Source organism: Carassius gibelio, chromosome B10, assembly GCF_023724105.1.
Source record: "Carassius gibelio isolate Cgi1373 ecotype wild population from Czech Republic chromosome B10, carGib1.2-hapl.c, whole genome shotgun sequence".
Taxonomy (NCBI): domain Eukaryota; kingdom Metazoa; phylum Chordata; class Actinopteri; order Cypriniformes; family Cyprinidae; genus Carassius; species Carassius gibelio.
Window position 1 is genome coordinate 16,873,526 of NC_068405.1, and position 13,048 is coordinate 16,886,573.

The window sequence follows — 13,048 nt, forward strand, 5'->3', positions numbered from 1 at the left end:
TTCGAACAAAGGACGTATAAGTATACTATATACTTATACGTATAAGTATATATAGACCAGCTTCTCACAGCACTTGCAAGTATTTAAAAAGATAGATAATCTTGCATATTTACATTAATTACATATTATTTGGGTAAAAACAGATCAGAGACAGTGACGAGTCTTACACAAAAAGAGTGCAGTGACTTGTACCTAATCTTGACAACACACTGAGGTGGTCTGTGTCTACAGGGAGAAAAAAGATGCCGCCTGAAGAAATGATTGTGTTTCATCCTCCAATCAAGTAAGATTCCTCACTGTGAGGTCAGGAGTTAAATGTGTCAGTTCTAACTACCTCTTGGTTTAGGTAGTTATGCTCTGCCTTCTGTCTGCAGGCTGTTTGGAGAACAACATTGTGCCCCTTTCACAGCCCTCTCTCTACAGGCCCATCTGCTCTGGCATGCCATGTTCATACTCAATCTAAGGTTGTTCTTTTTTCCTCCAGAAATTTGTCTTTTTGCCATGTCTCTGGAGGGTTGAAAAAGGTTGTGGGTAGACCAACATAAAACAGCAGACAACATCAAAACTTCTCTAGTGGTATAAAGATTCTTCTATCTATGTGTTCAGTTCAATGGTTCTCAAATCTCAACACCTCTTGTATGTTCTGATAGGGGCGCAAAAAGCAGGGAAAACAATTTTGAATGCAAATAATGAAACACGAAATGTGCACAGTTAGAAGAGCAAAACAAATAAGCTTATCAACTTTAAAGAGTAGGGGGAAAAGCTTTATATATGCTTTGTAGATGATGTCAAAGTAAGCTCAGTTCAGTTCAAATAGTATCTGTGCAATCAAATCCAAATATCACTGGAAATTAAGTATCCACAACTGAGCAAGCTAGAGGCAACAGTGGTAAGGAACCAAAACTCCATCGGTGATGGAAATGGAGAAAAAAAACCTTGGGAGACACCAGAGTCAGTAAAAAAGTAAATATAATAAAAGTAATATATTTAATTACGTTTACTTCATAATAAGTATAGTTCAAATCTATTAATATACTGTATATTAATTTTTCACTAGGGGATTACATACTCTCATCTTGGAAAATATGTTTCACAAATCTCAAAACACATAATATTATAATGTTGTAACATCTAAATTCATTTGTAGCATTTTAAGCTATTAAAAATATTTTTTGTGTTTTATTTTAATTGTAAATAAACAAGATAGTTTGGGATTTCAATATTGGCAATTTATATATATTGTCCGTTTTGAGACATAAACATTACATTTATGCATTTATGGTATACATACAGTTTATTAGTCCATGCTTTCCTTAAGCATAACCATCACATTGCTAACACCATGCTCTACTTTTTGAGATAAAGACCTTATAAAACAAAAATAACCATTTAAATTATTTAACTTAACATCAATGCATCCTAAATACAAGGTAAAAGAAAATTACATCCACTAAATATGGCTTTTGACTTATTAAATATGGATTTTTGTAGTTGTATTCTGAAAAAAAAACAAAGGTTGAGTATAGATCACATTAGCATACAGTGATTAAAGACCGAGATCCAAGCTCAGCCAGATGAGACACATCCACTCTCTTGGCAACAGAAGCATGTGGTCACTTAAAGCATGGTGCCATCAAGGGTGATGAGAAAAGATAACTTTATTATTTGAATGGCACAAAACATTCAAGCCACCTGGAGTCAAATGGTCCTCATTGATGCCACACGGTGGGTGGGTACCATGTGAATGTGTGCAGTGGTCCATGATTTAGCCACTCATTAGATGGGTGGTTTGGCAGGCAGAGGTATTTGCATGCACTCTGTCCCGCTGTGTAATTCGAGGATGTAATTGGTGCTGGGTTCTCTGGCCTCTATCCTGAGAAGCCATCTCTTCCACTAGGTTACAATCAAGCATCTATAACGATAGTTCACCACAGCTGAGAGCATCTGCTTCAAACAAAAAACACAAAAAGTTTGAAAATGGGTAGGAATCAGATATCATGCAATGGCTAGGTGTTGTTGTTTTAGACTGGAGTCAAGTGCCTCGCTCAAGGTCACAACCTCTCAGTGACCAGACCTGGCCTTGAACCACTAGCTCTGCATAGGATTTCCCTCCGGGTGTCATTCATATTCTTAGTCTCCACAAGACGTGTGGCAACAACTTGTATTCTGTCAGACTTGAGCTCAGCTATCAAAACAGAACATAACTGATAGACTCAAGGACATTCTTTTTTTTCCACTTTATACATACTGGAGCAGCGCTCACAAAAGCACACCTTTGTTCCTTAATCTAAGCCTAAAGGATTTATATGACAAAGTCAGTTAATAAAAATATGCTACCTTTACTCTTAACCTTTCCCTTTACTCCCTTCACCCTTTCAAAACATACACTTTAGGTATTAATGTGTACTTTTAAAGTATTAATATGAACATTTAAGCTACAATATGTACCATTTAAGGAGTAAATAAGATACAAAGATGAACATTTTAGCTTTTGTACCTTAGTATACCACCCCAGTGACATATTTGTCACTTTATTTTAAGGTCTAATTCTCACTATTAACAAACCATTAACTATAACTTTTACCTCAAACTCCTCATTTGCTGATTATTAATATTAGTAAGGTAGTTGTTAGGTTTATATATCACGTAGGGTTAGGAATGTAGAATATGGTCATACAGAATATATGATTTATAACTACTACTAATAAACAGTCAATATGGTAGTAATATACATGCTAAAAAACAACTAGTTAAGAGTGAGATCTGATCCCTATACAAAAGTGTTACCCCTTATATTACCCAGTATATTCTTAGGTAAGTGCTCATCAGTTTATACTGTAAAAGTATTGCAATCAAATAAACTACAGTTAAATGAAGTACATCAGGGTTTACTGTTGCACAATTGTGAGACTGTTGCGTTACGACTTGAACACAATGCTGTATACTGGACAACAGTTGTTATATTAGATAAAGCATGCATTCTTAATTAGCTAGAGAGACAGAGGTTAACTAAAGAGGACATATGTAGGTGGAAGAAGCAACCAATGAAACTGTAACATGATTTCTCAACATAAGTCTATATGGTACTCCAGACAGAGTCTATTTGATTAACATTACAGTTCCCATAACACCCAAGAGCTGTGCACATGTTAAATTCCACAGATTCTGAATGCTCTGTGCCTCCCATGCACTCATAGTACATTCTTTTTGAGTCATATTCTTTTTCTGTGACATCTTGCTATAGCTCAGAGAAAGAAACAGCTGTGAACATGAAGGCAGAGGTCGCGCAGACCTTCCTCACAGCCATTTTGCTTGTTCTAACCGAGTTACTGTCTTAAGGCGATTTCAGTTCAGTTGAAGGTCCCTCTTTATTTGTCCAGCATAATGAATCAATGCTAGGGCTGGCAGTGCAATACCAGTGACCCTGACGTGAGGATGGGGCAAGGTCTTCAGTCAGAGGTCTTTGCAGGTATCTGTCCAACATAATTAATCAAATCTTTCCCAACAAACCTTGATACAACCAGGGTAACAACATAATATGTAATTCCAAAGATTAAACATTCCATTAACACAACCCAGCCTGCACTAAAAAGCTTTTGGAGTTGCAGTTGAGGTGTTAAAATCGAACATTCGTGGCCTCATTATGTCACAGAAACTCACTTTTCCAATTCACATTAATTAAAAGGAAAATTTGGATTCAGAGCAAGTAGCATGCCCTAGCTATGCCGCATGTTCATTCCCCGAGGGGACGAGGCGCAAAGAGAACTGACTGACATGGTGCATGTTTTCCCGTTGCTTGAAATGAACAAGGCCACAGCTTTAGATTCAGAAAATACAGATCACTTTGCACTTACTAGAAGATTGCATATTAAAATGCATTTTTACCTCATTTCAGTGAGCATTTGAGAGTAGGCAAAATGTGTTTCCCTTTGCTTGAGCACGGCTGCCTCGTTACACATTCATGAGGCGTGTTGAGCTATGGAAATAATAAAGGAGATTTGAAGACCCTTAGTTGAACACTTTGTGTGTCTAAAATTGTGTCCAAAACAGATTACTTGAACGTTTCTCTTCCACATGCTTACGCCGCCCATATAAAAGAGTAAACGCTTTCAAGGTTGGTTAAAGGTGAACGACACTGATATTTATGTTTGCGTTAGTTTGCATGGATGCATTCACTAACAAACAGAGCATTTGGTGAATAGAATCAGCTATTCCGCAACAGCCGTTGGGCAGACAGGGGTCAGGCACTTTGTTGAAGACAGAAGACTTGTAGGAGGACTTTTTTTACTGTCTGACTTAAACAGTGTCAGCACTCCAGTGCTGAAGATCAAATCAATGACCTTCTGAGCACTGGGCTCCATCTTCACAGTGATTCTACAGAAGACACTGATCATGTGACCCTAATAGCTCATTCCCCTTCAACCCTGCCTGCAGACAAAAAGACAGTTTGTCGATCAATAGAAGTCTGTTTATATGTGTATTTATGTTGTTCTGTACTGCAGCAGCATTTTTCATGAAATAAACATGAACTCACCGTTATTTACATGAGTACAAACAGTTTGAGAGTTAGGTGAACATCTGGATGCTCCATATCTGGAACAAGAAATCCTTCCCTCACTGGGCAGTTACCAATTGAGACATGTTTACAGATTGAGAGGTTGGTGGGAAAATGACAGCATCCGCCTGTGACTTAGGGACTTGTATAGTTTCGTCACTGAGTACAGATGGTGCTAACATGAATATCCTAGTCTAATCATCATATGGTGGGTTTGGGAGTTTGGAGAATGTTTTATTCTGTACTGCAGTGTAGCAAAGCAAAATCAATCCGCGTATACTCTTGATCAGATAGAAAAAAAAGGAAACCAAATAGAAAAAGGAAAAATGACAGGAAATAGGAAAGGAAGCGGTGAAGAGATAAAGAGAAAGGGAAATAGTAAAGGAATAAACAAAAACACGAAAGACAGCGACAAGAAAATTACAAAAATGATCACAGGTAAAGAAAATGTAAGACATGTCAATAAGACAAAGGAAAGAAAAGAAATGAGTGAAAAAAATCAGATGGAAATGAAACGTAAGACAAGGAAAAGGCACAAAAATATATGGACAAAGGCAAATAAGAAATGAAATCAAAAAAGAAAGAGCAAATAAAAAAAATCAAAAACATAGCGAATCGACAAACAAAACAGAAAGGAAAGGAAAGGAAAGGAAAGGAAAGGAAATAATCCTTGAAAGATTTTCAAGGACTTGAAACATGCTTTGAAATGAGAGGATGACTGTTCATTATTTCTAATACATTATTGTGTTTTGAAAGAAAAAACGCATTAAAATTTGTGGGCAACAAACTGACCTACATCCCTTGTGATTAGACTGTGAAATCAAGCAATGAACGAGTTGAATCTTAATTAAGTGGAGGGAATTAGGAGTAGCATTTAACATGATGTATTTCATAAACAAGACAAAGGATAACAGCATTATGTTCACTGCAATCCCCTGACAACGCAACAGATGACATGGTTCCATTTGTCCCTCATTATATAGTGACTGTTTAGGACTAAAACAAAACCATACACAAAGGAGCCAGTGACATTGCCTGCTGGAAGATGTTCCTTTTTAGAGCAATGACATCAAATGTTGTGCAGATTGCCCTGGAAAAATAGCTTTCGTCCAATCACAGCGGCCGTTTGTGTAGTCTCTCTGACAGAATACCCAAGAGCCATGAAACACTAAATGCAAACTGACAGCTGTAGGAATAAGGGATCAGCTGCACTCACTGATTGGCCTAAAACTGACCTCTCTTTTTATTTTATTCATTTAACAGTGCATTTAATAGCAAGACTAGAAACATGTTTCTTGCATGCACCTAATGACAAAAACATTTTGGTTGATGCTTGTCAGGTCTCATCTTCCTCGTGACTGCGGTGCACGTACCTCTGAGTTATTTTAGATGTTAAATACCGTATTTTTCGGACTATAAGTCGCACCTGAATACAAGTCGCATCAGTCCAAAAATACGTCATGATGAGGAAAAAACATTTAAGTCGCACTGGACTATAAGTCGTATTTATTTAGACCCAAGAACCAAGAGAAAACATTACTGTCTACACCCGCGAGAGGGCGCTCTATGTGTTCAGTGTAGACTACAGGAGCACAGAGCAGCATAGAGTGCCCTCTCGCGGCTGGAGACAGTAATGTTTTCGCTTGGTTCATTTCTCTCTGTTCCTGTCAAATTAATTTTGATAAATAAGTCGCACCTGACTATAAGTCGCAGGACAAGCCAAACTATGAAAAAAGAGTGACTTATAGTCCGGAAAATACGGTAGTCTAAACCTAGTTAAAAATTCCACAAAAGATGTTTGTTGCTTAATAAAGAGAAAAATTATTAACATAATCTAAAGACAATCTGGATCAATTCTACATAGAGGGCAAAGAGTGTCAATAACAAACAAGGAGAAAATAAACAGATATTTAAAATGCCAACAGTTTGTACCATTTTCAATAAAAATTTACTTAAATTACTAAATTTTTTAAATAATAAATCTCAATTATATACTTTTTTTTATTTCTCGTTTTTTTTTTATCTATGTTGTGCAATTTTGACTGACTTGGTCTTTTTTTATTATTTTTATTATTATTATTATTATTTTAAAACCATTGTAGAACAAAGTAGTATATTCTAAAATAAATTAAACAAAGATCTTTCCAAACTATTCAAAAAGGTATCAATGTTTGAATGATTGAATTCAAAAACATGTTAATCATGGATGAGTTTGTATTCAAGTCTGTATATTACTTCTTTCAACTAAACAGAGCAAATCGGCATCATATAAAATGTGCTGATGGGAAAGAAAAATTTACAATGCACAAATTAAAGAACACAGATGCAGTTAACTATCAAAACTGATGATAATCATGTGTGTCTAATCTACTTTCTACAGGTGCAAAATGTCTAAGATATGCTTCTTTTGGTCGTTAAATAATGGTGCAAATATCAGTAAACTGACTACTGCGAACCTCAGTAAATCATGTTGCATGATTCATTTAAATACTGTAGTCTCCTCCCATCAATTCTGCATCTGAAAGGGAAACTCCTTCATATGAATATACGCAATAACTGTCAGCCTCAAAAATAACCATCCATGCCTTTTCATAGTTAGTTCCACTGCATGTGTTTAGCAAGTCCTGACGGTAATTTTTAATTCCAAAAGAGGGTTTGTGTTGGTGCAAACTGTTAATAAATTTGACCCATAATGTATTGAATAACATAGATCAGGGGTAGGCAAGAGCCGCAGACCTGCAGAGTTCAGCTTCAACCCTAATCAAACACACCTGAACAAGCTCATTAATTCATTCTGGATTACTAAACTACAGGCAGGAGAGGTTTTTCCAGGGTTGGAGCTGAACTGTGCAGGACTGTGGCTCTCTAGGACCGAACTTGCCTACCCCTGACATAGATCATCCAAGCAAAGAGAATGAGCATCATGTGACTGATCTAGATAAATGCAGTGAGAAACAAATGTCAGATATCAAAGTGTGATCGTCTTTTTGTTAACAGATGGTAAAGGTGCAAATGATGAGTGCCTGAGGGCTCCCTGTGTGGACAGCTTGTAAGCATTAATCAGACCTACGCACATTAATTCAACATCAAATTGAACAACCTTTAATATGAAAATAAATTGATGGTGTGAATAAAGTGGTAATGAATTTTATTGAAATATGCCAGGAGAAATAAACACATCAGCAAACAACAAGGTGACTTTCATGCCGTTTGTGCACATGCAGCGATTTTAATCAGCGCATCTATATGGTTTGGGTTGAATACGATTTTTACAGAATTAAGTAAGAAACTTGCATGTCTTTGTGGATGAATAATCAGTCGACAAAACTGGCAATGTATTTGCATGCTGCATGCAAGTATTTAATCTGGCAACCGCTGGTTTCTTTATTCCAGTGCCAGTGACCAGTAACATCTGGACCTGTTATTGCCCTCCTTAAATTTTGACCTATATAGGAGATATGTATTGTATAAAGCAACATACTGTATAATCTCTGAAAAAAGAACAGAGTCTTATAAAATTCTGCTTCTCAAGTAAGATCACTTGGTTTAACAATGTTAAGACATTTTATGGGCAATAAAAAAATATATTTTGCAGGGGAGAGCTAAGAGTTTTAAAGATTTTTTTTCAGTACAATTTGCTGTTTAGCTATGACTCGAGTATCAACAGAATATGTCATTAAATATTAAAAATAATAATGACATACAGTGGCAGGCTGTATCTAGCTCCATGAAGCCTGCTTCCTTCTGTTGAATGGGCTTATCTGCATGGAGCTAAACTTGTGAAAATCTGGACAGCTAGAGAGCAGACAACAGGATGCCACATGCTGGGCGCATTATCTGCAAACAATCCTTCAAAATTGCTTTAACCTCCACAAGAGCAGAGACTGTCCAGCCCAAGCTGTGGCCAACCAAGTAGATTGGGCACCAAATGACCAGAGCTCAACAAGCCATGCCACTCTTGAAGGGCACGGGGCTCTCATGATGGCATATGGACACCAGGCTCTGCGGCAAGCCAGTCTGCCTCGCCTGCATCCCCCTCCCCTCCAGGCATGGACTTTGCAAGGATGAGTGAACAAATGTTTATCTGTCTATAGAAGGTATGAGGCTGGGGCAATGTTATTTGCTATTTTCTTTTTCTTTTTTGCTGAGCTTTCTGAATTGCCACTTATGTGCACATAAAACATATATGCACATGCTCAGTTGAGTCAGATGAAAGGACGGGATGAATCTGTCATGGGGCACTCACCACCTCTGGCAAGGTCACACAAACATTATTTTAAATGACAGCCCAGTAGAACAGGGGCATTAGACAACACTCTCAGAGCATACCAACTACCCCAGAGGATGTCCTCGCATGATGTTCCGAGCACAGGTTTGGGACACATATGAAAGAAAAATATGTTTTTTTTAAAATGCCGCTGCAAGATTAATCTTTAATGAGCCGAAAAGAACACACGTCACACCTCTGTTCATCAATTTCAACTGGCTACCAGTAGCTGCTCACATAAAATTGATGGCGTTAATGTTTGTCTACAACACCGTCACTGGTTCTGCACCCCTTTACCTAAATTCATTTATTCAGAGATATGTGCCCTCTAGAAGTAGCTTTCTATTTTTCTATTCTATCTACTTGTTTTTACTTGTTTTTCACACACACACACATACTTTGTTATATGTACTGTGTTAGGCTAAACGAGACTTGTCATTTGCACTTACATGCTGTTGCTCTTTTGTTGTTTTGATTCCTTCTATTGTCCTCATTTGTAAGTCACTCTGGATAAAAGCGTCTGCTACATTACTAAATGTAAAAAAAGACTATTTAAAATTTTAATAAACATGAAAAAAAATTGCTTCAGTAGTTTTTAAATGTTAGAAAGTTCATAGTCATTCAAAGAAAAACATAAAATAAAATCTTATTAACAGTGACACCATAAATTCTGTACTCTATACAGCTTATGTACAGTATACATACAGTATTATATATGTATGTACTGTATGTATAACATGTTTTTCTAAATCCATTTATCTCAGGTCATGAAGATGTCAACTGGCTATAGCAACAAATGCCCTTTGGCCCATAGTTCTGTGAATATAAATATTCAGCAAAAACTTAGTTTAGGGACCAATTTCACTAACTAGTTGTATATTAGCATATCATTAACATATTGGCTGTTTATTAGTACCTATAAAGCACCCATCCTGAATGACTATATTTTACACCCCTAATCCTACCCAATACCTAAACTTAACTACCTAACTATAAATAAGCAGTAAATTGGGTGTTTATTGAGGCAAAAGCCATAGTTTGCATTTTGTTAATAGTGAGAGTCGGATGTTAAAATAAAGTTTGACTGAATATTCTTAGTCTTTTATCCCAAGTGATCACAGCTTTTTGTGCATAACTCTCACATACTTTCTTACACTTATTCACTTCGCTGTTGCTGATGAACAACAACAAAAAACCTCATGAAACCAAGTGAAAACTGGAACGGTTGAGAACGCATATGTCCTTTAGCTGCCAGTTTGATTAATAGATCCATTAATGCAAAAATCAAAAACTGTAAAGTGAAGCCCTGCAACAGCTGCAAAATATTAAGCACAGTGTACAGTGTCACTGAAAAGTCATTCGATCCATCAGTGCCATTGATTTTTGAGAAAGTTTTGACCAGATGAATCTGGATCAAGTCGGGGCCAGCTACAGAACCATGTGTGGAAACTAGCATGCCAAGAACAGTACATCACATTTTATTTGAAGTTCGGATCGAGGTCTTGTCATCTGCACTATCTTAGACTTTGATATTGTTGAGAAGCAGTAATCTGCATTTTGTTTACTCCATAAATATATTACCATCAGCCTCCGTCATAGTGATTCTGTAAGATGTTTCTGAGTGCCTGAAAGATGTTATTTCAAGGCTCATTATGCCTCCAAAGGATGAGGGAGCAGACACACGTTTTCAGAAGCACTGAGCTGTCAATCATAATGAATTACTTATATTGTTTACAGCTGACAATAAGGCTATTGTTTCTGTGGGTGGAACAATCTCACTGGCCTGAAAGTTACAACAGGGATGATTGTACCACTCTCAAAATGACACTTTAATGGGGGCTTTCAAAGTCTACTGCTCAAAAGTATGTTGAGACTTTTAAAATAACATGCTTTAAGTGGCAAAACTTCTTTAAGCTAATACTGGTTTTCAGATGGTCAACATTTTATTCAGGAATGTACACTGGTATTAGTTTAGTCAAAGTTTTACAATACCACAGATGTGACTAGACTAATCATGGTTGCATAACTTAAACTGATGACACAAAGACGCAGACAGAGCAGACAAATCCAATCTTCAGATGCAAAGCGGATTGTTAGGAAAGTGTGGATTGGGGTGGAAAAAAAATATAATCTTATGATGTCACTAAAAATGTCTTCTATATTAGTGTGAGGAGACCACGATAATACTGGAGAGGGATCTGTTAGCATTCACATTTATCTCACTTGCTTTTGCATGACATCTGAGACATCAATGGTAACGACAGGGAAATGCATACAATTTGAATCTTTTAAGATCCCTACAGAAGGAAAAAATAAATAAATAAATAAATAAAATGTAATTATTACATACTATCATACATTCTATTATTATTACCGTATTCAAGACCTGTTCAATCAAGATCGGGATTTCCTTTAAAGTTAAGCTAGTTCAGAATTGAAATTAAAAACTTAAGACTTGATTTTTATATGCAAAGCAATGATCCAAGTGTTTTTTTTCCCCCACAGTTATTTATATAATTTCTTTGGTTACAGTTGATTATGAAATTAAATAACAGCTCAAGGCCTAACTGTGATCAAACAGGGGCTGCCGTTTGATGGCTAGCCAACACATTTTGGCAGTTTGCTAATTAAGTCAAAGCAAACAACCACCTGTGATTAAAGTATCAAACCGGGTGGCTCCAGTCCTGAGGTATTTACCTTTCTAAGCCACTAGCTGAGTCTATTAATTAGGCAACTTGGAAGGAAGAGGTAATTTATTAAATCATATGACGCAGCACATAAAGAGACCTTTGTGAATGGAGCATAATGACCCTGATAGGACTTTTTTCTACTATCTGCTTTTATTTGTTAGTTTTCTACTTTTGCAGTCTTAACAGCAATTCTCAAAGAGGTTACTGCAATGAGAGAAACCTTACTTCTTTTCAAATTGAATATTGATCTGTGCATGCGTTTCTGTGTGAATGCGGTGTCACAGAGAAATTTAAGTTCAAATTTCAATTATTGTGACCACGACTCATATTCATGCCTTTTTCTTCTTTTTTAAATCTCTTTTAAAATGCTTCAAATGTCCCTGTAGCAAAAATCCCAATATTTTGCCTGAGGTAATCTGTAGATAACAACCTAGTTTTTTATTACCTTCAAAAACACTAGCACATAAACTCAGACAACCATTACAATGACTTTAAAATGTAAAGGATGCAATATGCCCTCACATCACTCCTAAATAAATCCTCCATATAAAAAGTACTTTCCTTTAAATCAAAAGTACAGATAGCAAAAAATGACATTTCAATTTCCGCCTTTACTTGAAAACCTGTAAATATAAGCTTATCGAAATGCCAAAAGAGCACCCCTTGTCCTCTGATGTGACTCATGGAAGTGAGTAAATGGGAGACTGTGTGCTGGCTTGTGCTTGCTCCGTTCAGTTTGTCTCCACTGCTATTCTCGATTAGCCTACCTGAAGTGAGTTTCGACATTCCTCTGGGATGTCCCTCGGGTAAAATTCACCCTCACGCTGCATGCAACCTCTAAAGCATCCCACCTGGCAGAAATCCACTTCTTGCAACTTTGATCACATTTGAAATGCACCATGCTTAAATAAGACTTGCTTACTCCCTAAAATACATCCACCCTCCCCCATATCCCAGTTTAAGTTCAAGCAAATATCGTCTACCCAGCTTGAGCATGCACAAAGCAGATGATAACAGTACCTGGATAGACAAGCAGAGCAGTCAGCCACACCGTGAAGATAAAGCAGGCAGGATTGCACATTCTTCAAACTGTTCTCTGGATGCAGCAGCTGGTGTTTCTTCCTTTTCCTTTGCTCTTCTGCACAGAAACACAACCACCTGTGTTCTGTTTGCTGTTTCTTTGATCACCGGGTAATTACAGCAGAAAACGGCTTATTTTCACCCTTGGATAGACATGGAGTGTAGTGGAGGCAATTTAAATCCAGCACAAGTTAAAGCGGCAGAGAGACTGAGCTCCCATTGATTATTTTCATAAGCGGAGCGCGCTCAGCGGGCTGGCAGAAGGGAACAGCCCGCCCCCTCAGTGCTCTGATTGGATGAGACTCTTGGCTGTGTTTCTGCAAGGGGTGCCTCTCTTTTTCATGATTTGACTTGACCACTAATGCAAAGCTCTGCAAGATGAGAGAATGAGGCGAGCAGCATCTTCAATAAAACTGGCGGCCAGCCTCCTAATATTTGGTCTGTCACCACAAACTG

General features: G+C 37.2%; 1 protein-coding gene across 1 annotated transcript in view; it reads right to left on the reverse strand.

Annotated features, from left to right (window-relative positions):
- Positions 1-12,802, reverse strand: part of LOC127966166 (opioid-binding protein/cell adhesion molecule) — a 142,656-nt gene extending 129,854 nt beyond the window's left edge. The window contains exon 1 of the mRNA XM_052566990.1: positions 12,533-12,802. Within this exon, the coding sequence (XP_052422950.1) occupies positions 12,533-12,593 (61 nt within the window). The 5' untranslated portion in view covers positions 12,594-12,802. The remainder of the gene's footprint in view (positions 1-12,532) is intronic.
- Between the last annotated feature and the right edge of the window lie 246 nt (positions 12,803-13,048).